This window comes from Pleurodeles waltl, chromosome 8 (genome assembly GCF_031143425.1).
Source record: "Pleurodeles waltl isolate 20211129_DDA chromosome 8, aPleWal1.hap1.20221129, whole genome shotgun sequence".
Lineage (NCBI taxonomy): Eukaryota > Metazoa > Chordata > Amphibia > Caudata > Salamandridae > Pleurodeles > Pleurodeles waltl.
In genome coordinates, this window is record NC_090447.1 from 606,571,264 (window position 1) to 606,597,884 (window position 26,621).

Sequence of the window (26,621 nt, forward strand, 5' to 3'; positions counted from 1 at the left end):
AAGGTATCAGCAATCACATTTTCCACACCAGGAATGTATCTCACTTCGAAGTTATACTCTTGCAAGTCAATCGCCCATCTGGATATCCTAGAAGAGATGGAATCAATGCCTCTCTTTTTGAAAACCTCACACAAAGGTTTGTAATCAGTCTTAACTATGAATTCTGTGCCCCATAGAAATGTTTTAAGTTTCTTAATAGCCCAATGTACCGCGAGGGCTTCTCTTTCAATTACTGAATATCTAGATTCAGCACCTTTAAGACTTCTAGACAGAAACATAATGGTGTTGTCTTGACCACACCCATCTTGCTGTAAGACCGCGCCCAGGCCCTTTAGGCTGGCATCCGTAGTAATTATGGATTTCTTCTTTGGATCAAAATTCTTAAGTTTAGGGGCCAAAGCTAACTTGTTCTTGATCACTTTAAATTCCTTCTGACACTCCTCACTCCATAGAAAGTTTGTGCCCTGTCGCAATAAACCCCTCATATTATAAGTGACCTCAGCGAAGTTCTTGACAAATTTATGATAGTATTCCACCATCCCCAGAAAACGCATAAGTTCTTCTTTGAAGGTGGGGGACACGATGTTTTGAATTGTGTCAACCAAATCTGCTCTGGGTATGATCCCTTCACCCGTTATTGCGTGGCCAAGGTAGTCAAGGGTTTCCATGCCAAATTTGCACTTCTCAAATTTAACAGTTAAATTGTGGTCACAGAACCTCCTCAAAACCTGCCGAACTCTTGCATCGTGTTCATTCCTGTTACTGCCATGTACCAAAATGTCATCTTGGTAAACACAAACCCCTTCTAGGGTTGCCAACACTTTTTCCATGACCCTTTGAAAAACCGAGGCAGCTGAAATTAGGCCAAAAGGGAGGCGAGTGTATCTGAATGTGCCAAAAGGGGTGATGAAGGCAGTGGGATCCATAGACTCTTCATCAAGTTGAATCTGATGATAGGCAGATGCCAAGTCAATGGTGGTGAATGCCAGAGGATCAGAATACCACACCACTACTATCACTTCTTCTATGAAGCAACAAGGCTAATATTCCACATTCTAGCTGCAGCTGTCATCTTGCATGCATATGCTCCTGAAATGGACTAAAGGGGTCTCGGGAACCGTTACAAATAGGTTCAAGTCTTACTTCCCATATCTAGGATTTGAGGTAGATTGGATATTTTACAAAATAGTGTTCCTTTGCGAGCAGAACAGACATTCTCATGTTTTTCTTCTCTCTCCTTTACCATCTCATCGTCATCTCTCCTGGCTGCACTCAGAAAAGGGAGGATTCCCTATTCATGGGCTGATGCCATAATGTGCAATGTTGGTGCAAAACACTGGGACCCAGGAGCAGAATGGGCTCTGAGACAGTCTTCATGCTCTCTCTATGAGCCATCTTATTTTGTCCATCAGCTTGCCTGCTGAAATCTGTCTTTCCAACTTCAGATGTTAACGGTCATGCCCATTTGGTTACGCTGCCAGCATTATTCTTGCCCAATAATTGCATTCTCTCTGAAAGGAAATCTTACTGTCCAGGCTGCGAGACTCGGATTCATATCATAAGAAAGTCAGTGGCGGACGGTAATTTTAGAAGGGTAGGGAGCGGGCGGGAAGCACACTCACACTCATTCATTCACACACGCATGCACACCCATTCACAACACTCATCAACATTCAAACATACACGCATGCACCAAACATTCATTTAAAAAACACACACACTTACCTTCAGCTCAGAGGTCCCAGGAGGGTTGGGACTGCTGCCTTCCCTCTCTGGCTGACCTTAGGCCAGCCAATGAGGGAAGGCAGCAGTCCCAACTTTGTCACAGAGTAGGATGGGGTCAGTGAGACTTCTGACCCCACCCCACTCTGTGACAAGGTGTCACTGATTGACACTCGCTCTGGGCGCTTCAGGGCTTAAACCTGAAGCCCCCAGGTTGAAGTCAATCAATGACACTTTCCCTCGTCACCGAGGGGAAGGGCCTCGAGGCACCTTTGCTGAGCTGAGGAGGTCACTCCTATAGGAGGTGTGGCCTCTTCAGCCCAGCAAAGTTCAGCTCAGAAAGCCAGTAGTCTGCGCAAATCGCGCATGTCTTTGCTCGGCCTGACAGACAATCTTCTTCAGGGGCAAAAGGTGGAGGGGTGTGGCCCCTCCGCCCTACAGGACGAGCCGCGGTTGAAGAGAGTTTAGTTTGAGCATCAATGACGATTTTGTTAATACACAGGATCTTCCACGAGAGTATGACAAAGTTAGGTGTGTCATTAAGTTGGATTTGAACACTAAACCTGAACACCATGTCCTAAAATCCTTTTTCTTAATACCCTTGGAAGAGAAGGTTGTGGTGTGCATAAATAAAACTGCTGTGTTCTTCCCGAACAGTAAGTTGGAAGCCTTTCCTACTTCCATCTTCCTGGCAGTGGACAAGAGATACTTTAGAAGACACCCCAGAAGAGCGCTAGATCTCCATAATAGCTGTCCACCTTCCACTGGTAAATAATAGGCAGACACACAAAGAAAGCACACTTACATTCCATCACAAACCATGTAAATTGCCCTAAAGCTGGTCCCTGGCATTGTTTGCATATAATAAATAATAACTGTATTAACCTAAACTGGAAGCAGCCGTTACAACTCGGTCGGAACCATGCATGCCTTTATCACGCCACGCAGGCTTTCAACGTATGCGTGTGTGTGTGTGTGTGTGTGTGTATATATATTTATATATATATATATACATATATATATATAAACACCTACTGGTTGCCTCCAGTAGGTAGTTATAGTTAGGACCTAGTTTCCATTACAAAAACGTTTATTGACTTGCCTATATCTTTGGCATCATTTGACAAATCTTCATGAAATGTTCTTGTTGCGCATATAAAGTTTTGGGGTGATCTGTCAAGCGGGGGCTAAGAATAAAAGACAAGTCAAAAAGGTTGTGTTTCCCATGTTAATTCCCACAGGACCTTTGAACAGGACTACAGCCCGAACCACTGGACGGAATTACACCAAATTTGGCAGAAATCTAGCTTTTGGAATTTGGTGCTTTCGATTATTTAGTGTAAATCGTTTAGTAGTTTTCGAGAAATTAAAGGGGGAATATATTTGTATATCTCTGGCTGCAACGACTGCACGAATAATGACGAGCTCGTTCAGGAAAATGCAGAGCTCTGATTGGCTGCCAACATTTCAACCAGGAAGTGTTGGCAGCCATCTTCGGACTCGGCTATTTGTACTAAGTGTAGGTTTCTGTGTGTGGATTATCACAATAAAATTACAAGTTTTGCATCTCTTTTATGTTGTGTGTTACACCTGTCAGCCTTAGGGTGATCTTTCCCCCAAATCTCATCATTGCTCCGCCCACATTGCCCCATACAAACATTCAAAGAGTGACCATACAGTCGGTTCTCCTGCAGTGAACCTATCAGTAGCACCCTCCCAACCTCTCGAGTCACATCCCTCAAGATCTCCACCTGCTCCCCCACCAATCAGGCCAAATAGGGAGAACAGGGAATCCCTCTTTCAAGCTTGATATATGTATGAAAGGGAGTCCATATCTTCTCATACCCTGGGATGGTGTCATGCATGAGGGCAATAAGCCTTCCATGGCGTGAAAAATCCAGATCTTCGTCCACCGCATGGTCAATGTCAGTGGGGTCGGTATCCCCCAATGTTGCATGACTGCTGGATAGTCAGCCAGGAGCAATGAGGCAAGCAGCATAGTGGTGGGGGTGGAGAGACTGGACAGACCATCATCTTTGACCATACTCCGTAGGGCCAGGGACAGCTGCAATGGAAGATGTACTCCTGTGTTTTCCTTAATCACCTTAAGCACCTGATCCTAGAATTTATGTGCGTGAACATTTCCACCACTTGTAGAGTTACCTCCCTGTTGACCCACAGCCTCTCCAACAGCTGTCTGGGGCATTTGTCATTGCTTCGAGGTGGCCTGACAGGGTTGAGGGGGGGTGAGGGTAGGTAACAGCGTAACATGATCGTAAAGGCATTCGCTCTATGCTGGAGGCCTATAGAGGAGAGAGCTACCTGCCTCTATAATACTATCCAGTCCCCCTCTGTCAAGTCAAAATCTAGCTCTTCCACCTACTGATGTGTACTGGAGCTGCGTTACGGGGATACTGGTGACCAGAACTTTGTACAGATGAGTCAGCATTTTAGAGGTCTCTTCCTCCGGAAAGATATCTTCAATTAACGTGGTCTCACGCATGCCTTGCACGCAGACCTTTGGTTGTCTTGCTCAGTGTATTAGTTGCATGATATGGTATTGGTCTTGGGTCCCATCTGAAAGTCATTGACACAACGGTCTCTCATCTTTGGAGTGCCCCCTGAGTATAGCTGTCCCCAGCATAGCATTTTCTCACCTCCCCAAGATTGATAGTGACTGTCCCTTGTTCCTGGCCACCGGTGTCAAGAGAGAATGGAATGTTGTTATCCCCCCTTGTCCTCTGGGCCTTTGCCCATTATTACAAGATCACTTTTGTGGACCATCTCAAGGCAGAAGTGGGACCTCGAGATCATGAGGCAACCAAAGCAAGTGGTGAAGGGGGAGTGGGCAACCCTCCTGCTCCATCTGGCTCCAGGGTTTATCAGGTCAGTGGAGCACCACACCAGGGCTGGCAAAATCTATGCCGCCAAAGACATCACCCAGTGTCAGGCACCTCAAAACCCCCCTTGTCCAGACCCCTCATTATCAAAGCCCTTGCCACTAGTGGTGGCTTTTTCATCCCATATGAAGGTCCACATCTTCCTATTTAAATTTTGTAAGTATCTGGTATCTGAAGGGATACCAACTGGGAGAGAGTGAAATAGATATAGAAATCTGAGCAAGAAATTAATTTTTATGCAGTTGATCCTGCCCACCCGAGAGATCTTGAGTCTGCCCCATCAGTATAGGTCCTTAAACAGTGTGTTCAGGAGAGGCTGGACATTGCTACTGTACATCCCCGTCCACTGAGGATGGAATCGTCTTCGTCAGATATTGTATTCACCCTGGTGTCAAGAGGAATTCATACTGCACCTCTGTCGCCTCTGTAGCAGGAGAGTCTACTCCAACTGCCATCTCTGTTGATTGCTGGCAGTCAACTTGGAACCTTGCTGGCAGTCAGAGCATTCTAACTGCTCTAGGAGCAAGGGGCCCAAGCTCGCTGGATTAGTCAATAAAGGGAGGACATAGTCCACAAAAACAGCGAGTTTCAGTGGCCTCTGTTTAGTTGTAAAACCCATGATCAGTGAGTGGCCTTAATCCGGCGATACAGGGGTTCCACGGTGAGGGAAACAATCAGGGGCAAGAGGGGGCAGCCCTGACACATCCCCCTGATGAGGGGTATTGATTCCAAGAAGCGGGAATGGATCCTAAGCTTGAAGACCGTACATATTTGGTCAATTTAAATGTTTTCACCTGTGTGCCCAGGGGGGCGTTGTTCAGGGTTTTAATGAGAAATGACCAGAAAACATGTTCCAAGGGCTTCTCTGCATTCAACGAAAGAAGTACCTCTGTATCAATGTATGTGGCCTTGTCAACCACATTAAGGACCAATATTATATTGCGTCCTGTTTGTCTATCACAAATCCAGCTTGGTATGTAGACACCGATCGCTGCCAGATTTCCCCCAAGCGATTTGCGGCGATTTTCAGAAATGAGTTGTATATCTTCACCAAGTATGGTGACAACACTATAGCAAAGGCTTTGTAAAAGGAATTTGGAAACCCGTCAGATCTCAGGGACTTGATGTTCGTCAAAGACTAGATAGCAAGCAAAATTTCCTCCTCTGTTATCTCTCCCTCCAGTTCCTCTCTGGCTGAAGATCCGGCAAGGGTACCGCCGTCAGGTTGCTATCCTGCACCCCAGGGAACTCTACTTGATACCATATAAAGCCATATAATACCACATAAATGTCTCCAGGATCTCTCAATCTGTCGTACAAAGATTAAAGCCAGAGTTGAATTCCACCCAAATACGTTTCTACTGTCAGTGGGCGTGTATCATATGGGCACGCAATCTATCCTCCCTGTTGCTCCTCTTGTAGTAGGGCTGCTTCGTCTCAAGCAATTTCTGCATGGCGTCCTTTATCAAGGCTGCATCCAGTTCTCCCCTGGCCTTCTACAATTAGGATTTGATTTTAGGGGTATTTTTAGATGGGCTATTTTGGCTTCTAATCCCGATCTTTTGGACTGAGCCAACTTGAGGAAAGTAGATATACGGTTGCTAAATTCCCCTTGTATTATCGCCTTGGTGGCATCCCATATAATTGCCCATGACATCTCTTCGCACTCATTATCCTTGAAATAGTTCACTAGTGCCTCCATCACATTATCACAGAGGCCTGGTTTTGAAACGCTATTTCATTCACTCACCACAAGCAGAGGGATGGAGTATCTAGCAGGGCTGTAGCCATTGATATTCATACTGGTGCATGGTCCAATAATACCCTGTTGCCTGTCCCTGACAACTCCACCCAGGAGTCTGGTTGAGTAACAAAAATTTAGCCAATCCTGGAGTGGGTCCTGTAGGCATGGGAGTAGTATGTTTAGTCTCTTTCACCTGTATGGTGTCTACGCCACACATCTATCAGCTTTAGGTCATCTAGACCTTGTGTCAGGGAGAGTGGAGAACTCAACAATTGCTATGTAGAATGGGATCTGTCCTTTGCATGCTCCAGTGCAACGTTAAGGTCACCCCCCCAGCACTAGATTGTCACTGGAATGTGAAACCATGTAGAGGAACAACCAAGTGAAACAACTCCCCTTGTGGCAGGCCAAAAATGGAAGCTGTTATCAGTGTCTAATGGTCCCTGTGATCATAACTACCTTCCCTTCCAGTCTCTGTGGGTGGAACTAAGCCAAAAGGATAATTCAGCTCTCAAGAGGATCGCCACTCCCTTTTTCTTCATTCAGGCAAAAGAGTAGGATTGATGAAGATTCCTCAATGCCCATCATTTTTTAGCTATGGCCAAAAGATGGATCTCTTGTAGGAGAGCACGGTCCACTGTCTTCATAAAGAGCACCCCATAACAGCGACTTCCTCGTCTGTCATCTTTGTCACTCTGGGCGCCGCTGATCCAACTCTTCCTCAATTAGATGTTAATCATCTTCCAATCCAAAGAGATCAATGGCCTCCTCCCACATGGTGATCACAAGTTGGCTTCTCTTTAGAGCAAAAGAGCAAGTGTGTTGGGAACCCACAGCGGTATGGGGTTTTATGGGTTCTAAGTGGCTAGTTTTAGGGATTTTCGTTTAGCCAGAGTGGAGACATTTTGGAACATTGCCAGGGTCAAACCTCAGAAAACAAGTGGGTCCATCTGTCTGGCTTCTCTCATGATTTCTTCTTTCGACCTGAAGAAGTGAATCCTGGTCAGGATGTCCGGTTGCTTGCTATTTGATGCTTGTTATAGACCCTATGAATTCATTCCAACTCTATAGATATGCCCTTGGTTACTGACAGTAAGAAGCAGAACAAGTCCTGAACATATTGTGGAAGCTGTAAATTGGGAGCAGTGTCCAGGATGCCCTTAATTCCTATATTATTCCTCCTGGATCGATTTTCACCGTCCTCCATTTTGGCCATCAGCCACTGACACCACTTTTCAATTTCGTCAACCTGTACCGCCAACTCATCCCTCTCATGGGCTCCCTCTCCCATTGCCACCTCCATGTGGTCTATTCTGTGTCTAGTCTCTTAACAGCATGGTCAAGAACAGTTAGTGATTTCATGAAATTTTGGTATAACAGACCCATCTCTTCCTTGAATACTGTCATGAGCTGATGTATGTCATTCTGCCTGGCAGTTGCATTTTGATCTCCACCGTCCCCCCTTCAGAAGCCATTGCTTGAGGGCGTTCACCCTCGCCTGTCGGCAAGTACTGCTGTCAAGAATCTCTGCGTCTGTAAGAGGTCCTTGATGGAGGAACTACCACCCGAGCATGGTTTTGCATTTGAGAACTGTGAGAATGGGCTAGGTTTAGCAGAATACCAGCTATCCAGAGTGCACCCGGGGCTTAGCCACTTTCCGTTGGGGAGGGGATCATTCCTGTCCAAATTCTCTCACATCAGCGGTGTTTCTTTTCCCCTCTTCCTTCCACTGCAACTCGGGATTGCTCCTTCTCAGGCCAGACTCTTTGGGCACCACTCTTCCCATGTGCTTTACCACCTCTCGTCTCTATTTTCGGCCCCACGACTCAAGGGCTGCTATTGCAGGAAAGCACTCACTGCAAGCACTGTGGTCTGCCAGGCCCAGCGCAGGCCCACTCTCTCCTCGCTTTCAGCTGGGTCTTAGTGAAGCCACATCACTCTCTGGGGTGGTGGGCCACGGCCTCCCCTCATGACTCAGCTTGGGTCCCACACCCTGCAGCCGACTCCACTGCACAGCATGCTGTCTTCCATCTTCAGTACTATTTGGACTTGGTTGTGTTTTATGTATTTGTTTATCTTTTTGTGGAATTGCTTAGAGTGCTCACACAGAACTTTACTATTACTCTAATTTGCTTGCTTCATATCTATTTGCATGTGTGGGCTTTACTTCCTCTTCTTGTGTTTGTCCTTCTCCTGGAGCATGGATGCATTGATTGTCTTCTTTTACTGCTCATTTTACAGGTGCTACCTTTATCTTTCTTCTTATTTGAGTACTTCTCAAAAGTGCGTGAGTTTTCCAGTTGTCTGCCTTGTGTACTTTTCCCTCCTCTGTGTTTCTCTTCTTCTGTGATTCGCTTATTCTTGTGCGCTTTGCTCCCCATGTTGCTTTCTCATTATGTCTTTCTAGCCCCAGTTTCATGTTGATCTCTTGCTCATATACTTATCCTCCCCCACGCTCAACGTTGCTCTTTCTTCCCATCAGTTTTATTACCTCCTCATTCCCTGCATATTGCTTCCACCACCCAGGCCCCTTGTGTAGGTTCCGCCCCACCCTCTGTATTACATCAACCCCTCCCTCCTGTTGTAGCCCCACCCGGATCCTCCATGATTTCTCCCCTTGCCCACTTATTGTTTCTGCCCCCCGCCACCCCGCCCCCCACACAGTCACATTGCTGTCTCTCATCTGTGTTTCTCACTTTGTGCCTAACTGCCAGATAAGGCAAGGGTATTTGGATCTGCTTATTCAGGGACCAAATGATCTGCATGACTTTTGGATCAACTTTCCCGGGGAACAAATACTTTAGCTCCATTAGTATCTACAATCACAGCATCAAGTGTCACAGTGAAGCAGGGCACACCCCGTCTTTCTTTCACTGAAGTGCACAGCTCCCCTCATGAAGAGTAACATCTGCTGTGTAGCTGCTCTCTCAGAGACACCGCAGAGCGAGTGCCACAGAAGAGCAAAGTGATCACACCTTTCTGCTCCATAGATTTACACTAGACTCCAAGGTCTCTACAGTTTTACAACATCACAATTTGTAGGTCTCCCCTACGAGAGCGCTTTTAGCTGACTGTAGGCAAAAGCCTATTGGCGACCACTTGCTTTAAGTAGGATGAAAAAGGTGGAAGATCTCTCTAAGAGGGGTTTGGCCTAAGTAATTAAAGAGTCGGCTTAAAACATGTTATGTACAATCCTGTACTTTACACAGCATGCTGCCTGACCACATTTAGGTACCTGTTTGTGATTTTTCTGCTCTTTCATCCAGACTTCGGACAACATTAATCCTACGCTAAAATAAGTAAGGCCTATTGGCGTTCTGAGTTCTTGTTAGCAGTTTGATATAAATGAGTATTAACAAAGATTTAATTGTAAATATTTAGACTTGATAATTACACATGGTATAATTGTGACCATCACGTCAGAGCGTACTGGAGAGAGCTAGGGTTTTAATGAATATGTAATCTGAATAGTTTTATGGCTCACTGATGCATTCTACCTGAGCTCCAGAGCTCTCAATTGTGTCCCATTATGAAACTCTCACACAACCTGAACTCACCTTAACACCTAAATGGGTCTGAGCTCACAGGTGCCATACAAGTATTGAAAACCCCAGTACCCCTGCCTTTTAGAGCAAAGACCTCTCGACTTCTCCAATACTTGGTAATGTTGATTCTAATTACAATGCAAAATTGCACTAAACAAATAGAGTTAACACATGTTAACAAATTCAAAACTTTTACTTACTTAAAATATGTAAGTCACATACAGCAACATATTGCTAAAACTATTGCAAAGCTAATAGCTCCCAAAGGTAAGCCCATTGGCTTTGCCAATGCTTGCTTAGAGTTGATATGTGTTGAAATTAAGCAAACTTGTAAAGTTTATCTCTGAGATGAATAGTCTGGAAGTTAATTTCTTTGACTTCATCTGAAGGGTCAGAAGCACAACATTTTCTGTAAAAGGTGTTATTGTGTCTGGCTCTTGGATGTTTTAGGACTTTTCTGTGTGTGTGTGTGGGTAACAGAATTAATGGTGAACCACTGTGTTATCTTTACTATTGGTAAGAAGAACTCATCATGCATGTTTTCCATCTATTGTTCTATCTGGTATTTGGCCATTTAAAGGGAGAATTGTGTTGGGTTGGAACACAAGATTGAGAGAGAATGTATCTAGGAAGGAGTTGATGGTTGTGCTGATTTATCAGAACAGCCAGAGATGTTGATGGGATGGGATGATCACTGACATAACCTACTTTTTGGGCATAACCTTTGAATCCGTGTTTTTTCCTATTCATTTGAACGTGTTTTATGAACGATTTCCTGTTTATAAGTATGTGAAATAGTTTAATCACAGGATAGGTTGGGGGAGAAAAAATATTTATTTTTTAAAGTAATTTAATTTGCTTGAAGGTCATCATTGTTTTTAAAGTCATTAGGGAGGATCCTAATGACTTTAAAATAAACTTAAGTTAAGTCATATGTAGCTAGAGATCATGTAGTCACCACACCATCACTTAAATAATCTATTTGCATCAGTGAGCAACGATAGACACATAGGGGTAACTAATAGTCCTATTCTAAATGACTTGGGGTTTGTGGACCAGTATAATATCCACATGAACTTGCCAGCTGAATTAAGGGTACCCCAACAGAGACCATATGATGTTTAACTAGTAGAGTGTATGGACTTACACTCAAATTGCTGTTCTGCATGTCTTTACACTCTGAGAAATAAAAAATGAATGATGGGAATGCTTGAATAAAACTGAACAAATGGTTATTACTCTGGTTTGTTCCATACTGTTAATTATTAGCTCGTTGGGCTATTACAGAGAGGAGCCAACTTCATGCAACTCGGCACTGGTCCTGCTGCTGTAGGTACATTCTGCCCTGAACTTCTAGGAACGTTCCTTATAAACAGGAAGACATTCAGCCCCAAACCGATTTCAGCCTTTTTGGGACTCATCGATGATGTGCATGTTGAGCCTTATGGCACATTGAGTTACAGGAACCACACCTCTACATATAGCTCCTACTTTGGGAGATTTGCTTTAACAGTGTTGTGTACTGGGCTGTTCCTGTGGGACCCTGGCAGAGGTTGTGTTACATATGATCCCTATTTGTAGCAGCACAATGATCAAAAATGTTATGTACGTAGATGGGTGAGCCATTAAGGAAGACTCTTGATTTTGTCACTTTATGCATTTTCCTCAGTTTCTGCAACAGTGCCATGACATGAGGCTTATTACATTTCAGCTACTCGGTCAGTAAATAAGTAGTAGATGTTTATGCATTTGAAAATTTGCCAGCCATCATAAAAATGGGTGCTTATGGAAATTTGTGTCTTGCTAGAAAGAGCCAATCAGAAAATTGATCTGTCCTGGGTTTTTTCTCTTCCAGAGACCGAAAAAACCACCCCCTCCAACAGCTACAGTTTTGAAGTCAGGCACAGGTAAGATGCTGCGTATTCTAGCATTCAACCATAGAATACAGTGACAAGGAAAGAGCAAAAAAGCCCTATGTGGATTTTTATTGACACCAATTCGTTGATGTTCCAGTGAAGAACTGAACAATGCTGCTGCTGTTTCGATAGCTACACGTGATGAGATATCGATGTATAGATGGGTTGCTTTTCACAGCGGGGTTCCATGTGGCACCATTAATGAGAATGAGGCTCGAGTTCTGCATGATGTAATTTAAAACACTTTGTGGAACTTTCCATGCTATTGGCTAGTACTGATTTACAATTGTATGTTGTTGAAAATGCCCCATTTCCTCTTTGTGCTCATCTGATTCCATGAGCCATCTCCACAGAGGCAGAGATGTCATGTAAGAGCAATGCAAAGGATGACTGCACTTCCCTCAGCCCTGCTTGCAAGTCCTCTACATTAAAATGTAAACACATATGTTGTCTTCCCTATCACCCCCCACCAATCTAGCCACCCTCTATTTAAAAAAAAAGAAAAATGTACTTGTTATCCCACCAGCCTCCCCCAATCACCTTGGCAGCACCCTTACCTTTGTATTTATGATAGTCAAAGAACATATCATATCCTCACAGACGACATCCGCATGATCTTGAACAGAGGAGAGACCACCCTCATAACTCTGGACCGCTTGGCGGCCTTCTACATGGTATTACACCCCACCCTCATCAGACGCCTACACAAGGTCACATTCAGAAACCTGCTCTCTGCTGGATCTCTTCCCTTTTCATGGAATGTACTCAAGCATTCAGCATAACACTGTACACCTCAGAAACCTATAAACTCATCTGCAGAGTGCCTCAATGTTCATCCCTCAGGTCTATTCTCTTTAACATCTATATGACTCTATTAGTCAACATAATCTACACCCATGACATCAAAACCCTCTCATATGCTGACGACACACAACTCATAGTGCCTCCCCTGGGCTTTTAACAATAGTTAAAAGCCCTGAGGAGGTGGTGGTCCCCGGGGCTGCAGGGGTGGGGGTGGATGGGGGGATGGGCGTGGCCACCTGCACCTTATTTGTTAAAAACTCAAGGGAGATGCAGTTTTCAGGGCTGAAGGTAGGGGGCACACAGCACCCGTGTACCTTTTGCTAAAAGCCCTGGGTAGGCTATCTTTCTGCCAAATTTGGTGTAATTACGTCTAGTGGTTCACAATGTACATGTGTCTAAAGGTCCTATGAGAATTAAAATAGGAAACACAACTTTTTTGAACCCCGCCCCCTTTTTCTCTGCCCCTGCTTGACAGATCATCCCAAAAGTTTTCGTGTGCAACAAGAATCACGGACACTTTTTGGGGAAAGTTTTGTGAAGATTTATCAAACGCCAAAGATATAGGAAAGTCAATAAATGCTTTCTCTATAGAAACATGGTCCTAACTACAACTACCTAGTGGTGACCCCCACTAGTCTTGTCTATATATAGATAGTACTTACCTCTTACATTTTTACCATGCATATGCCTCTACAATGAAAGTTTTGTTATAAAGGCATTCGTGGTAAAGGCATATGCATGGTAAATGTTTTTGTGGCATGCACGGTAAAGACACATTCATTGTAATGACATTGTTGTAAAGCCATGCATGGTAGTGGCATGCGTGGTGCCGTCATACGACTGCATGAAGCTGCTGATTTGTAAACCAAAAGACTTTCAAATATACCCGCAATTTGAACATTAATAATTGCCCAGTTATCAAATGAAAGTTGCAGCCAGTAAAACTTGAATCAATGCGCTAAGTACTTAATTTGTGCAGGTGGTTGCAGGTAGCAAACACTGACATTCATTTTGAGGACCTGGATTTATTTTTCATAACCAAACTTCGACTAGAAGCAAAATAGTGAAATACAGAAAATGAAGAAAGAAGGAGGAAGATAAAGCTAGGAAAACAGTGAGAAAGCAGGTATGAAAAAGAACCAAGAGTGAGATGAAGAAACAGTAAGTGAAGGATGATGGAAGAAAAAGGCATGAGGTGGAATCAAGACTAGGTACCCTTTGTATTAGCCAACCAAGGCATCCTGCAGCACAGGCGGTGGTCTCCTAAAAAAACCCTTGAGCAAACTGAGTAATGCCTGAAGCCAACATCATCTGTACACGTAGATTCACCTATGTAATGCTGTTACTGAATCTTAAACCCAACTAGCACTTTGGTGAGCTCATTCTTTTGACCTCAACAGTGCTACCATAAACCGGCTACCCTCACTTTTTAAACTTATTTTTACAGTTTGTTTTTCCTCACCTCCTCAATGTGAAGGGCAATTCCATAGGAAAATGAGGGCTCTAAGGAAACGGAACTGGTTCAGAGTCAAAGTTTCATTGGCCTTTTATATGGGCCAGCTGGTCTCAGCAGTTAACAACAAAGTGGTGGAGGCATGAATGAACTTAGTTCAACTGGAAACCAATTACTACTCTAAGTGTTCTCTGTAAAGTTGATATCTGGGAAACCACTGGTGCTGGAAATGAGCAAGCATCCAGAAAAGGTTACTCAGAGGTACCAACATTTAGAACCATGTATCTGCTGAATGATTGGTTTCGGTTGCTACTTTCTGGAATTGGTGGCATCCGTATGACTTCTGATATCCATAGAACTAACCAGTTGTAGAGCTAGGGAAATGAAATTAGACTTCAAGTATAGTTCTATCTTTAAATATCTCTGAAACCATAGCTGGTTTTAGAGTTTGTGGGGCCTCGGGCAGAATAGGAACATGCAAGGCCCCTCTAAAATGTGACATCACAGGAAGTGACTTCACAAGAAGTGGCATCAATTGAACATTAATTTTCTGACATTGTTGAAGCAGCTTTGCAAGAAAGTACTTTCCTAGTGTGGATCTCTCTAAAATGGCTACAATTATGAATAATAATCTAATAAAATAAGTACATGTATGTTTAAGTGGTATTATATGGAAATAGATTACATTAATCAAATTGGCTGAAAAATCTAGGCCTAGGTCTCTCCAAATCTGATATAATTACTGTCACGTTCACTAATTCTTTCCAGATAAATGCATAATTAAAATTACAAGTCAGATTGTCGTATAACTATACAGCTGTACTTCAAGTGACTCCACAGCCCTCCTTTTTACGCAAGTGAAGTTGAAGGTAAGGCATTTAGTTTCCAGCAGACAAGGGATAAACACAACAGAAACAAAGTAGATCGGGTGAGTGACCTGCAAGAGCTTCAGCAAGCAACAGAAACAACAGATTTCAAAAGATTACAAGAAGAGACAGCACAAATGTCATACACAGGTGGACTGGCTAATATATTGGATTGGCAGAATCACCTACAAGTTGGACCACAGCAGTACATCGAGAACCTAAACACTGCAGTAACTCTCAAAGTCCACTTTTAAGAAATGCACAAAACTTAACATGCTTAAAGATATACAGAAGAACTTCTTAAAAGGGAAAACAATTTGTGACCAGGGAAAAAAAGACTGACAAAGCTATACTGAGAGACAGTCACTAAAGAGATACATTAAGGCAACAAAACAAAAAGGGCTTACTACAGTAGGCTGTGTGCAGTTTACACCAATATGGAAGGGAATGTATGTTATGTTGATTTGTAGAGCAAAGCTAATCACCTCTGAGGGTAACCAGGCACTGATTAGGACAGAGCTGAGGGCAGGAGGAGGAGCTCATGCCTGTTTCATCTTGAGGTTCTTTCTGAAGTCTGTGATGCAGGTGGAGGTTCTAAGTTGTTGCGGGAGCTCGTTCCAGGTCTTGGCTGTGAGATATGAGAAGAGCATCCTCAGCTTCTGGTCTTCTTGATGCGAGGGAGATATGCTCTTGCCTGGAACACAGATTGAAGGTGTCTAGTAGGTTGATAGAGGTTGAGTAGGTGGTTGAAGTACCGGTGTTGTGGAAAGCTTTGTAGGCATTGGTGAATAGCTTGAACTAACATTCTTCCTGGACTGGAAGCCAATGGAGATTATTGAGGTGTGGAGAGATTTAGTTATTTCGTGGGATGTTCAGCATGAGCCAGTCGGTGGCCTTCTGGGTAGGTTGGAGGCAGCGTAGAACAACTGAGATTCCAAAATCGAGAACATTTCCATAGTCAAGTCTTCTTGTGATAAGAGCCTAGGTGACAGTTTGTTTGGTGTTAAATAGGATCCACATGAAAATCTTGCATTGCATTCCCGCGATGTGGAAGCATGATGAGGCGGCAGTGTTGATCTGTCTGCTCATGGAAAGGTTGGTGTCCAGGATGATCCTGAGGATCTTGGCATGGTCCGCAGGCATGGCTGGGAGACCAAGTTCAGAGGACTTCCAAGAGGTGCACCCGGGGGAGTGGTTGTTGCTGAAGATAAGGACTTCGGCTTTGCCTGTTGTTTTTCATTCAAGCAGTGACGTTGGCCATGCATTTGGCTAAGTTTTCTTTGGTGGTGTTGGTTGAGTCGGTAAGTGAGAGGATGAGCTGTGAGCCATTAGTGTAGAATACTATGTTGATGCCTTGGGCTCTGAGGATGACCACAAGGGGTGTCATGTAGATGTTAAGTGTTGGGCTGAACGGTGATCCTTGAGGGACTCTGCAGATGAGTTTCTTGGGTTCCGAGGTGTATGGGGAGAGTCTTATTCATTGAGTTCTATCCGTAAGGAAGGAGGCAATCCACTTGCGGGCTGATGCACAATTACCCAAGTGCTGAAGCTTACTGAGTTGTGGGAGACGTATCGAAAGCTGCTGAGAGGTCGAGGTGGATCAGTGCAGTCGTTTCTCCTAGGTTTAGGATGATTCTGATGTCATCAGTAGCCACAATAAGTGCTATTTCTGTTCTTTGGTTGGATTTAAAGCCTGATTGAGAGCTTTTTAGGGGTTAATGGAGTTCCAGGTGATCTGCGAGTTGGGTATTGATGGCTTTTTTCTTAACTTTAGCTGGAAAAGGCAGGAGTGAGATGAGTCTGTAACTACTGAGGGTGTTGAGGTCTGCTGTTGGTTTTGTCAGTCGGGCATTGACTTCTGCATTTTTCCAGCAAGACAGGTAGTTGTCTGTGGTTATGGAGGTGTTGATGGTAGCAGTGAGAGCAGGGGGGATGATAGTTCTTCGAAGGTTGTATATGAAGTGGGAGGGGAAGGGTCTGAAGGGGATTCTGAGTGCATAGTATTCATTAGGGGGGTGCTGTCTTCATTCGAGAGGGGCTTCCAGTTGCCTAGCTGCTGTTTGGCAAATAAGGGAGGTGTTCTGCTGGGCGTTTGTATCAGTATGCTGTGGGTCGAATGTGTTGTATATCTTGACAGTCTTCTGTGCAAAGACGTTTGATAAGTCGTTGCAGAGTGCTTGGGATGGGTTGATGTTGTTGGCAGCTGTGGGGTTGGAGAACTCCTTGACCATGTTGACAAGTTCTTTGGCATTGTTGTAGCAACATAAAATAGGTAGACTGAAGGAGATGCAGCTTGACTTGCACAATAATGGTAAAGTAATATCAGAGACTTACAGTTTAAATACATTTACATCACATGTCCCTAATACCTGAGAAGACAGCTGCCAGATTGCAAAGTGCAGAACCAAGCCACTCAACTCATATTTAGCTTTAGAAGTAATAATGAAATTGCACATGGCATCAGATAAATTCATTGGATCTTGGTAAAAGAGATAATTGAATGCAAGACCACCCATCATAAACAAGTCACTAAAGTGAGCCCCATGTACCTAACTAAACACTTTTTGTCTTCCAACCTCCAATGCAAGATCTGCCTCCCTGAACCTGCTGGCTACCTGCTTACATATGCTTTGTATCTGGCAGATCACTCCATGTGCATTGATGTACTCTGTGGACTTACCCCCTCGCTCCTCATCTGCTCTCCTCATCAGTTACCTTCTCGTATACACTCCCCCTTCCTCTCCTCACCTCCCACAGGAATCAAATTTTAACCTCCTTAAAAGCAGCCATTTCCCCAGGCCTCGCTGTCACTGCCTGAGGTTTGGGATTATTTGTTGTGGAGGAGACGCACATCATACTGTGCTTGCTCAGGCTGGCACATTGTCATTCTGCACATGACAATCAGCTGGCTGGCTTTGCAAGCACAGTCAGACTGACCCTGTTCACACTAACCTTAAGGCTATATTTTATCTACAGTAAGAAAAAAGAGTAATTTCACAAAGTGGCCTGGCTATACACCTATCAGTCAACTGTGGATTGTCCACCTTCCTACCTGAATCTATCCCCTTCCTTGAGCCTCACAAAACTTACGTTTTGTAATGTGAACTACTGTTCGTTATCACTTTTCAGGACAATTTGCAAACACACAGAGATAGTGAGACACTTTTTTAGGTATTGGGAGATTATTAGCCCAGAACACAATTTTGGGCTTGTATTCCATAAAACTCCTGCTGTAAAACAGTCCCTTTTAAAATGCATAGCTAAGGTAGCTGATTAAGGTGCTAATCTGGTATAATTAATCAAACATACTGTGTTTGATTTCCAATACCTTTACCGCCTCCTGGAGTAAGCTTTGACTATTCACTGTCGCCACCTTTGGAGAGACAAGTTTCTAAAAGGAATAACTCTTATTCAAATGAAATAGAGTACACAGAGAGCAGGCTGGAATTCAGCAAGCACACTGAGAATGGTACAAGATCACAACCCTTTATTAAGAATTTTAAATGCGTCTCAATTAAGACTTCTTTAAAAAAAATGACGTTTCAAATAAAGAGATAGGGAATTACAAACTTCGACAGAATGCTTAAAGTACTTAGCAGCACACTTTGATCAACAGCATTTTACCTCTTCTCCAGCCTCTTACTTTTTTTTTGCTGATTCTGCCCACTTGCATCCAACTCTCCCCTTCATGCTCTACTTTTCACCTGTTGTCTTCCCATCCTATTGCCCACTTTTGATGGTTCAACCCTCCCTGATATTCACCTACCCCTGGATTATCTTCTCTTCACCTTTCATCTCTCACCAAGCATATTTCCCTCTCTCTGATTCTGCCACTCTTACATTCGCTTTCCCCTCCATGTTCTAATCCTTTCCTTTCAGCTTTCTACTTAGTCTCTCACTTTCTCTTGCCTCAATTTTGTTTGCTTGTTCTGTCCCCTTTACATCAACCTCTCACTTTTTCCCCAGCCTCTTCTTGTGGTCCTTCCGCTCTTATATCCACATCTTCCCTCTGTATGTTTCTCTTTACCACTTTTCTCCCCCTCGCTTCTTACCTTGTTTCAGCTGTTCTCCTCCTCTACATCCATCTCTCCCATTCCACTCTTCCACTCTCCGAACATTTTTTTTAATTTTTGCATGGATTCTGACCCTCCTGATCATATTCTCTTTTGCATGCTATTAGAGGTGGGTAAGCCACTGAAAATATGAGCCAGAGGCTCGATTCTGCTCATTTCAAGGTTCTGTTGGAACCTTGAGCCCAAAATGAGCCGAGCTTTCAAAGGAGACACTGGGGGTCATTCTGACCCCGGCGGTCTCAGACCGCCGGGGCCAGGGTCGGCGGGAGCACCGCCGACAGACCGGCGGTGCCCCGCAGGGCATTCTGACCGCGGCGGTTCGGCCGCGGTCAGATGCGGAAAACCGGCGGTCTCCCGCCGGTTTTCCACTGCCCGTGTGAATCCTCCATGGCGGCGGAGCGTGCTCCGCCGCCATGGGGATTCTGACACCCCCTACCGCCATCCTGTTCCTGGCGGGTCTCCCGCCAGGAACAGGATGGCGGTAGGGGGTGCCGCGGGGCCCCTGGGGGCCCCTGCAGTGCCCATGCCAATGGCATGGGCACTGCAGGGGCCCCCGTAAGAGGGCCCCACTATGTATTTCAGTGTCTGCTATGCAGACACTGAAATACGCGACGGGTGCCACTGCACCCGTCGCACATACCCACTCCGCCGGCTCCATTCGGAGCCGGCTATCTCGTGGGGAGGGGTTTCCCGCTGGGCTGGCGGGCGGCCTTCTGGCGGTCGCCCGCCAGCCCAGCGGGAAAGCATGAATGGCCTCCGCGGTCTTTCGACCGCGGAGCGGCCATATGGCGGTTCCCGCGAGACCCACTGTGGCCTAGTGGCTACAGCTGGCCACCAGGTATCATGGGGAGCCAGGCTTGAATTCCAGCTCATCATCTTGTGGATCTAGACAAACCTCTATAGTGAAAAAAAAAAAAAATAGTCTATGTCTGTAGTAAAGCCCTATTATGGCCTGGGCTAAGGTTCATGCTAATGTAAAACTCCCAAAAATACACTTTGGACTCTGCCTATCATGCAGGCTCTACTCTCATCCTCCAAGAATTAAAGCAGAAGCATTAAGATTTAATGTCATAAAGAGATACCCATGGAGCAGCTGAATTAGACAGGTAAAAAATAGAAAATCTACGATCAATTCCGGCTTTCCTGCTTGACCAAATTGTGTGATCCTAGGCAAATGCTTTATTTCATCAACCTCCATTTTGTTCATTATCACACATCAGAACACATAAAAATACATGCAGTCATGGTGTGTGCTGCACAAGACCACTTCTGTTTGATGTAATAGACTATCATTTTGCCCCACGTTTAATATGAATCCAACCTACATATAGCATACATGTGAAACCCAGACATGCCATTCAGTCAGGGCCATCAAAATTATGTGATTAAGCTGTCGCTGCATTTTCTGCATAATTAAGGATTTACTGTATAAGCCATCTGCTGCATACTCTGAAGCTTTTACCAAAAAATACTTTTGTTTCCAGCTCGAACGGATCAAATGTTACTAAAAACGCAGCAACACTTACTGCTGCACATTGGAAAGGCCTTCACAAAGGTTGACTGGTCATCTTTCTGTTGCTTATTGCTGCATTTGGTGTCAGACTGGTACTAATGAGATAAAGCCTTTGCTCAGATAATAATAACGTAGTAAAAGTGGGAAAATAATGAAGTAATAGTATAACAAAATGTGAAACATTATGTCACATAATTTGCCTTTTCTTGCTGCATAAGTTAGCAAGCCCTGCTACTGAATTTGGTCCTTTCCACATAATTCTAGTCTCCCTGCTCTTAATTCACTGATACCATTATCGTCAGGGCAGAAGAAGGAATGTTTATCAGTTCATGTTTAAAAATCGCACTTATCAATGCGGTGATATAAATAATCTCATGTACTAAAGTGAAACGCTTCTATGTGTTAAAGAATATGCTTTTTAGAAAAGTTTTGATGGCACCGTCTCCCTCTCCCATCTTTTGAATAATGCCTATTGGTGATGGGCCATAATTTTTTTCTTTTGTTGTGAGCCCTGCAGGACATCCTGCTTTTCACTCATGCACGGGCACGGCTGACTTCACACCTACGGACACTTCAAGTACCCATGTTATAATGCAGATGCAGCAGTTGGATTTCTGAAGCCTTTTTGCCAATGGCTACGAGGCCCAGTGGAGGGGACCACTCTCCTCCCTCCGCAGGGCCTTGCAGTGATGCACCTCGGCTGCTCGCTGGTCCTCGTAACACTGGAGTCTTTTCAAATGTGATTCTCTGGTGCAGGCTCTTTAATTGCAAGCAGGGGTGAGGCCGTCTGCAGCCTCCACAATGTGTATACCTAGCACCAGTCCTGTTTGGAACTATGTACACTAGATCGATTATTCAAACTGTTGTGACATCGATTAACCTGTCTCAATCAATGGGACACCACACTAAGATGTAGCTGAAAGCAAAACGACCTGTATGACTCTCAGGGGCTGTTAATGAGTGGTGGTGGAAGCTACCACCAAGCCAGTGATGACGCTAGGTGGGAAAGGGTTGTGCGAGGTCACCCAATTTATTGCCCTGCAATATCTACTGCATGTCCTCGTCCCTCCAGCTCAACTAGTGTCTCTTGGTGGGTTCTGGCTCTCTGGGCAGAACAGTTTTTGTTACTTATAGGTGTGGCAGATCATGTCCTTGAGGACCTCCAGTCATGCAGTCATCAGTCATCTCACCTTGATTCCTGTCCTGTCAGTCAGAGGTCAGCTCCAATCTGTGGATCAGCCAGGGGCCAGGACAGATTAATCTTCTTCCTGGGCAGGTCAAACTTTTACTTTGTATTTGCATTATTTTTTACATGAGAATGACTATACACTAGACATCCTTTGGGGAAACGGCATGTTAGCATGCCTGTGACATTTGTTGGTGAGCGCTTTATGATTAGATCTTGCAGGAAACTGCTGTCCTGTGTGCAAGCAGCAAACACACACTATTTCTGATCTAGCCTCTGGCTAATGTATCTAAGTTCACCACAGAATTTGTATTGTCACCTGCTATATCTGTTGAAAGAATACTTAAGTGAATGTACACCATCTACATCTATCTCTGTTAGGCACCACACACATGCTCCCTTCCATTTCACTTGCTTAAAGTTTAATATCCATGGCTAGCAAGCCCCTTCCCTCCTCCCAGCATGTCTTAACACTTCCATTTTGTCTCACTAATTAATTTTCATAAAAGTGCCTTAAACTTCTGGCCTACATTACCCAAGTCCCCATCTGTCATCCACATCCATAGCCACTGCCCCTCACAATGGGAGGACAACAGATATGTGTTGTCCCTGCAGGGACCAGAAGTACAGGTGAAGGAATACAGTGGGTTGGAGTGATTGTAGTCTTCCCTTCCAGAGGGCCTTTCCCGCAACTGCCAAACAACCATTTTGACAGACCCACAGTGAGGTGTTATTTTTGCTTTCGATTGCTATGAAGTAGGGACACCCCACATTAGCCAATTTCTGAATTTTTTCTCCAAAATGTTTTCTATGAAAACTTCACAGTGAACAGAGCTCTCGCCTACCGACCATCTGGACCATGAGCCACACTTACCAGCCTCATTACTGACTTTGTCACCCTCCTCACGTCAACTCCAGAGCATACATTCTCATCGGTGACCTTACCTTTCACCTGGAAGATAGAAACAAGCCCTTCACCAAAGCACTTATCGCGCAAAAGCTTGAGCAACATTGAACTCACCCAGCTCATCTCAGAACCGACACACACAGCAGGACACACACACTGGACCCTATATTACCACAAGCAACAGCATCAGATACAACTCCACCATGCCGCTCACATGGACCAACCACTCATCATCCACTTCAAAATCAACACACCGCAAGTAAACACACCTACCAGGTTCAGCATTCCAAGCTGCTGTGGGGTCAAAATCACCAAAGCAAATTGGCTCAGCACCCACAAAAGAGATCAATCTAGCACCACAGACATCCTCGGCAAAGACATCAACAACTCCAACAACTGGAACAACTGGGCAGACTTCCTCGCACCCATCAAACCCAAAAAGCATACTAGATCAAACAAGCAGACCAACTGGAACGCAGAAGACCTCAGAAACACCAAACAACACTGTAAACAGCTAGAAAGCAAATGGAAAGCCACTAGTGGACCCTATGGAAGGAAGCTCCAACAGCTTCAAGGAGATATTCTCGATCGGCAAGGATTTAATCGCACCCTCAGCCACTGTCAACAACATCACTGCTTCCCAACAACTCCGCAACAACCTATCCAACTTCTTCAACATCTAAATTACAAACATCTACTGCAACTTCACACACCAACCCAATCCCAGAGAACTCATTGCTAACCTACCCACCACCAACCAAGACAGCCACATGGCCGAATGGACAACCCTCACCAGAAACAACACAGTGGCAGTCATGTGGACCATCCACTCGGGCCCCAACGGACCCATGCCCCCAGCACTACTCCAGCCTCGGAGCATCACTAATCAGCACCACTCTGACTCACATCATCAACACCTCCATCATGTTCGCCACTTTCCTGAATGAATGGAAACTTGCAGAAATCAACGTCCTCCACAAAAAGCCCACAGCCAACCTGAATCAACTGAACAACTTCGACCCATCTGCCTGCTCCCCTATTCAGTAAAAGTGACTGAATAGGCTATTAGCAACCAACTGTTGATCCACCTCGAGCTTCACCATCTTCGAGATAACACTCAGTCAGGATTCAGAAAGAACCACAGCACCCAAACTTCAGTCATAACGGCCACTAATGACATTCAAAGAATCCTGGACCTAGGAGAAACAGGGGCCCTCATTCTGCTCGACCTTTTAGTGTCCTTCAACACTGTCTCCCACAACACCGTCCTCTGAATACTCCACAAATTTGCATACAAGGATCCGTTTTCAAATGAATCTGTTCCTTCCTCATGGGAAGAACCTAAAAAGTAAGGCTGCCACCCTTCAAATCAGAGACCAAGAAACTGATATGCAGAGTCCCTGAGGGACCACCCTTAAGTCCCACCCTTTTCAACATATACATGACACTGTTCGACATCATCATCTGATCACAAGACCTCTCCATCATCTCCTGCACCGATGCCATCCAAGTCATCCTCTCCCTGAAGCACAAGACTACCACCACCAGAATCAACTAGACCAACTGCATAACTGTGGTAGCCAACTAGATGCAAACCAACTGCCTGAAACTCAACCCATACAAGAAGGAAGTACTGGTCTTTGGCAACAAGATCTCTCCAGGGGACTCCATCTGGTGGTCGTTGGAGCTAGGACCAACATCTACACCCACAGACCACTCAAGAAATTTAGGGAGCATCCTAGACAGTAAGCTCATCATGATGGCTCTAGTCAACACAGTGTCTACCTCCTGCTTCCACATCCTACACATGCTGCAAAAGATCTTCAAATGGTTTCCTCAGAACACCTGACGGACCATCAGACGAGGATTCATCACCAGCAGACTGGACTATGGCAATACTCTAACTCCAGAATCTCCAAACTACTCCAACACAGACTCCAGACCATCCAGGGCACAGCCGCAAGACTCATACTTGACCTCCCACACCACACCCTCATCACACCACACCTTAGAAAGCTTCACTGGCTCCTATTATGAAGCACAGCCAATTCAAACTTCTCACGCACACATGCAAAGCCTTACACAACACAGAACCAGAATACCTGCAAAATACACTTTCACCAACCAACCAGGCATCTTACTCTCCTTAGTCTCATTCGCACACACTCTTGCATCCGTAAAAGCAAAACTGGAGGTTGCTCATTCTCCTACATCGCACCCAAGACATGGAATGGCCTCCTTCAACACATCAGAGGCTTCTCCTCACTTCTGGAGTTATGAAGAAGTTGAAGACCTGGCTGTTTCTATAAGCACCTTGGGGACCACAAACCTACACACCTACCCAAGTGCCTGGATATCGTCTCGGGTGATTTGTATGCAGTACAAATGAACATAACACACCACCATGTGATGTGGGGTCAGGGCCTTGGAACAACCGGGACTTTGTCCTGAGCAGAGCCTGAGGCATTTTTGCTCACCGCCTCCACACTCCCACAGCAACAAAATAAAGTCACAATGCCCTGAGGAGGTTTCCCACCTTGGAATGGACATTCACTGTGCAGAGACTGGAAACAATGAGGGGTAAACTGCTCTCTCTACAGGGGTTTCCAACTGATTGTAGGCACACCGTGCTATAATGACTCGTCACCTAGTGACTGCGTAAAGGGAACTGATGTTGTATGGCACACAATTGCATAGTGTGAGTAGGTAGGTCTGGGCCCTGCTTAAAACTTTATCTATGCCCTGTCCATACATGGTGAAGGGTGGTCACCTCATCACATGTATAGCGAGCGGGGTTCCGCTTTCCTCATAGACAGCTGATCAAGAGAATCGATCCTCAACTCGGGAACAAGTCGGGAAAGTCCAGTGCTCAGTCCTGTTTACAAGGGCAGCCATCATGGTCCCAAGCTTTGCCCCTCCACAAGGTTCCCCTCTAATTATGAAGTCAAAAATTAGTCTGAGTCCATCAGTTGTAGTTAGTTTTTGCCTTGAACAGTGGAAAGCCTGAAATCTTATCAACTATATGTGGAGATTTACCATTCATTGTAGTATCTCCTTTATGGAACCTAGAATGTGATGAGGTAGTAGGATGAGGTGTGGAATAGAATGATGAGGGGGAGAAGGATCTGGAGGAGGAGAAAGAGGAACTGTTTCTGTATCTGCTGAAGGTGTTGTGACTTCATATCATAATAAAGATAATTTAAAAGAAGAAAGAAGGAAGTCTGTGGAGTGGAACTTTACATTGGCGACTAGGGTCCTGTGCAGGAGACAGGCTGAGGGACACCTTCACTCCTGGAGTATATGAACATATTGATACTAATCTTCGAGGGAACTTCGACAAAAGGTACTCGAAACAAAAATATTTGATATCTTTTACCGGCATTAAGATTACTCTTCAACTTTCAACTTTGGATTTTTCAAACTTTAACCATCAAATTACTCAAATCCCTGTCGAACTCCTCGTTACCGTTATGACCGTGCGCGTGTTCCCACGCGCCGATTAATCTCTTGACATTCAGCTTCCTCGCACTGAGGAAAGATAATGCTTAAAGGCCGTACGCGTGTTGACACGCGCTGAAAGCTTCACGCTTTAGCAACTGGTTGTGTGTGCCGCGCGCTGCTTCAAAAGAAAATAAACACGAGGATTATGCGCGCATTAACGCGTGCTGCTTGATTTACACAAAAATAAACAAGTACCGGCGCGCACTGCTTGAAGCACTTTTAAGACATTTTATAGTGTGCTATGCTCTTTAAAAGGAAATCATCAAAATCAAATGGTTTCAAGCATAAGTAATCTTACCTGGATTAGAACGGAGTTGAAGAGGGACTAAGGAAAAGCAAAAAAAAAGAAACTGAAGAGAGACTATGAAAAGCACTGAGAAAGTGAAGATATACTATTCATATTTCTTCATTATCAACTACACTTATGAGAATAAATGTATAAATGGTATAAATAAATTTATATATTGTTGGAGAAGATAACGAACATTTAG

At 44.6% G+C, this 26,621-nt stretch overlaps 1 protein-coding gene across 3 annotated transcripts in view; it reads left to right on the forward strand.

The window, feature by feature from the left end:
- Positions 1-26,621, forward strand: part of SH3KBP1 (SH3 domain containing kinase binding protein 1) — a 1,044,962-nt gene that overhangs the window by 849,216 nt on the left and 169,125 nt on the right. For all 3 annotated transcript variants that reach the window (XM_069204692.1, XM_069204693.1, XM_069204695.1), the window contains one exon: positions 11,767-11,818. In XM_069204692.1, the coding sequence (XP_069060793.1) occupies positions 11,767-11,818 (52 nt within the window). The remainder of the gene's footprint in view (positions 1-11,766; positions 11,819-26,621) is intronic.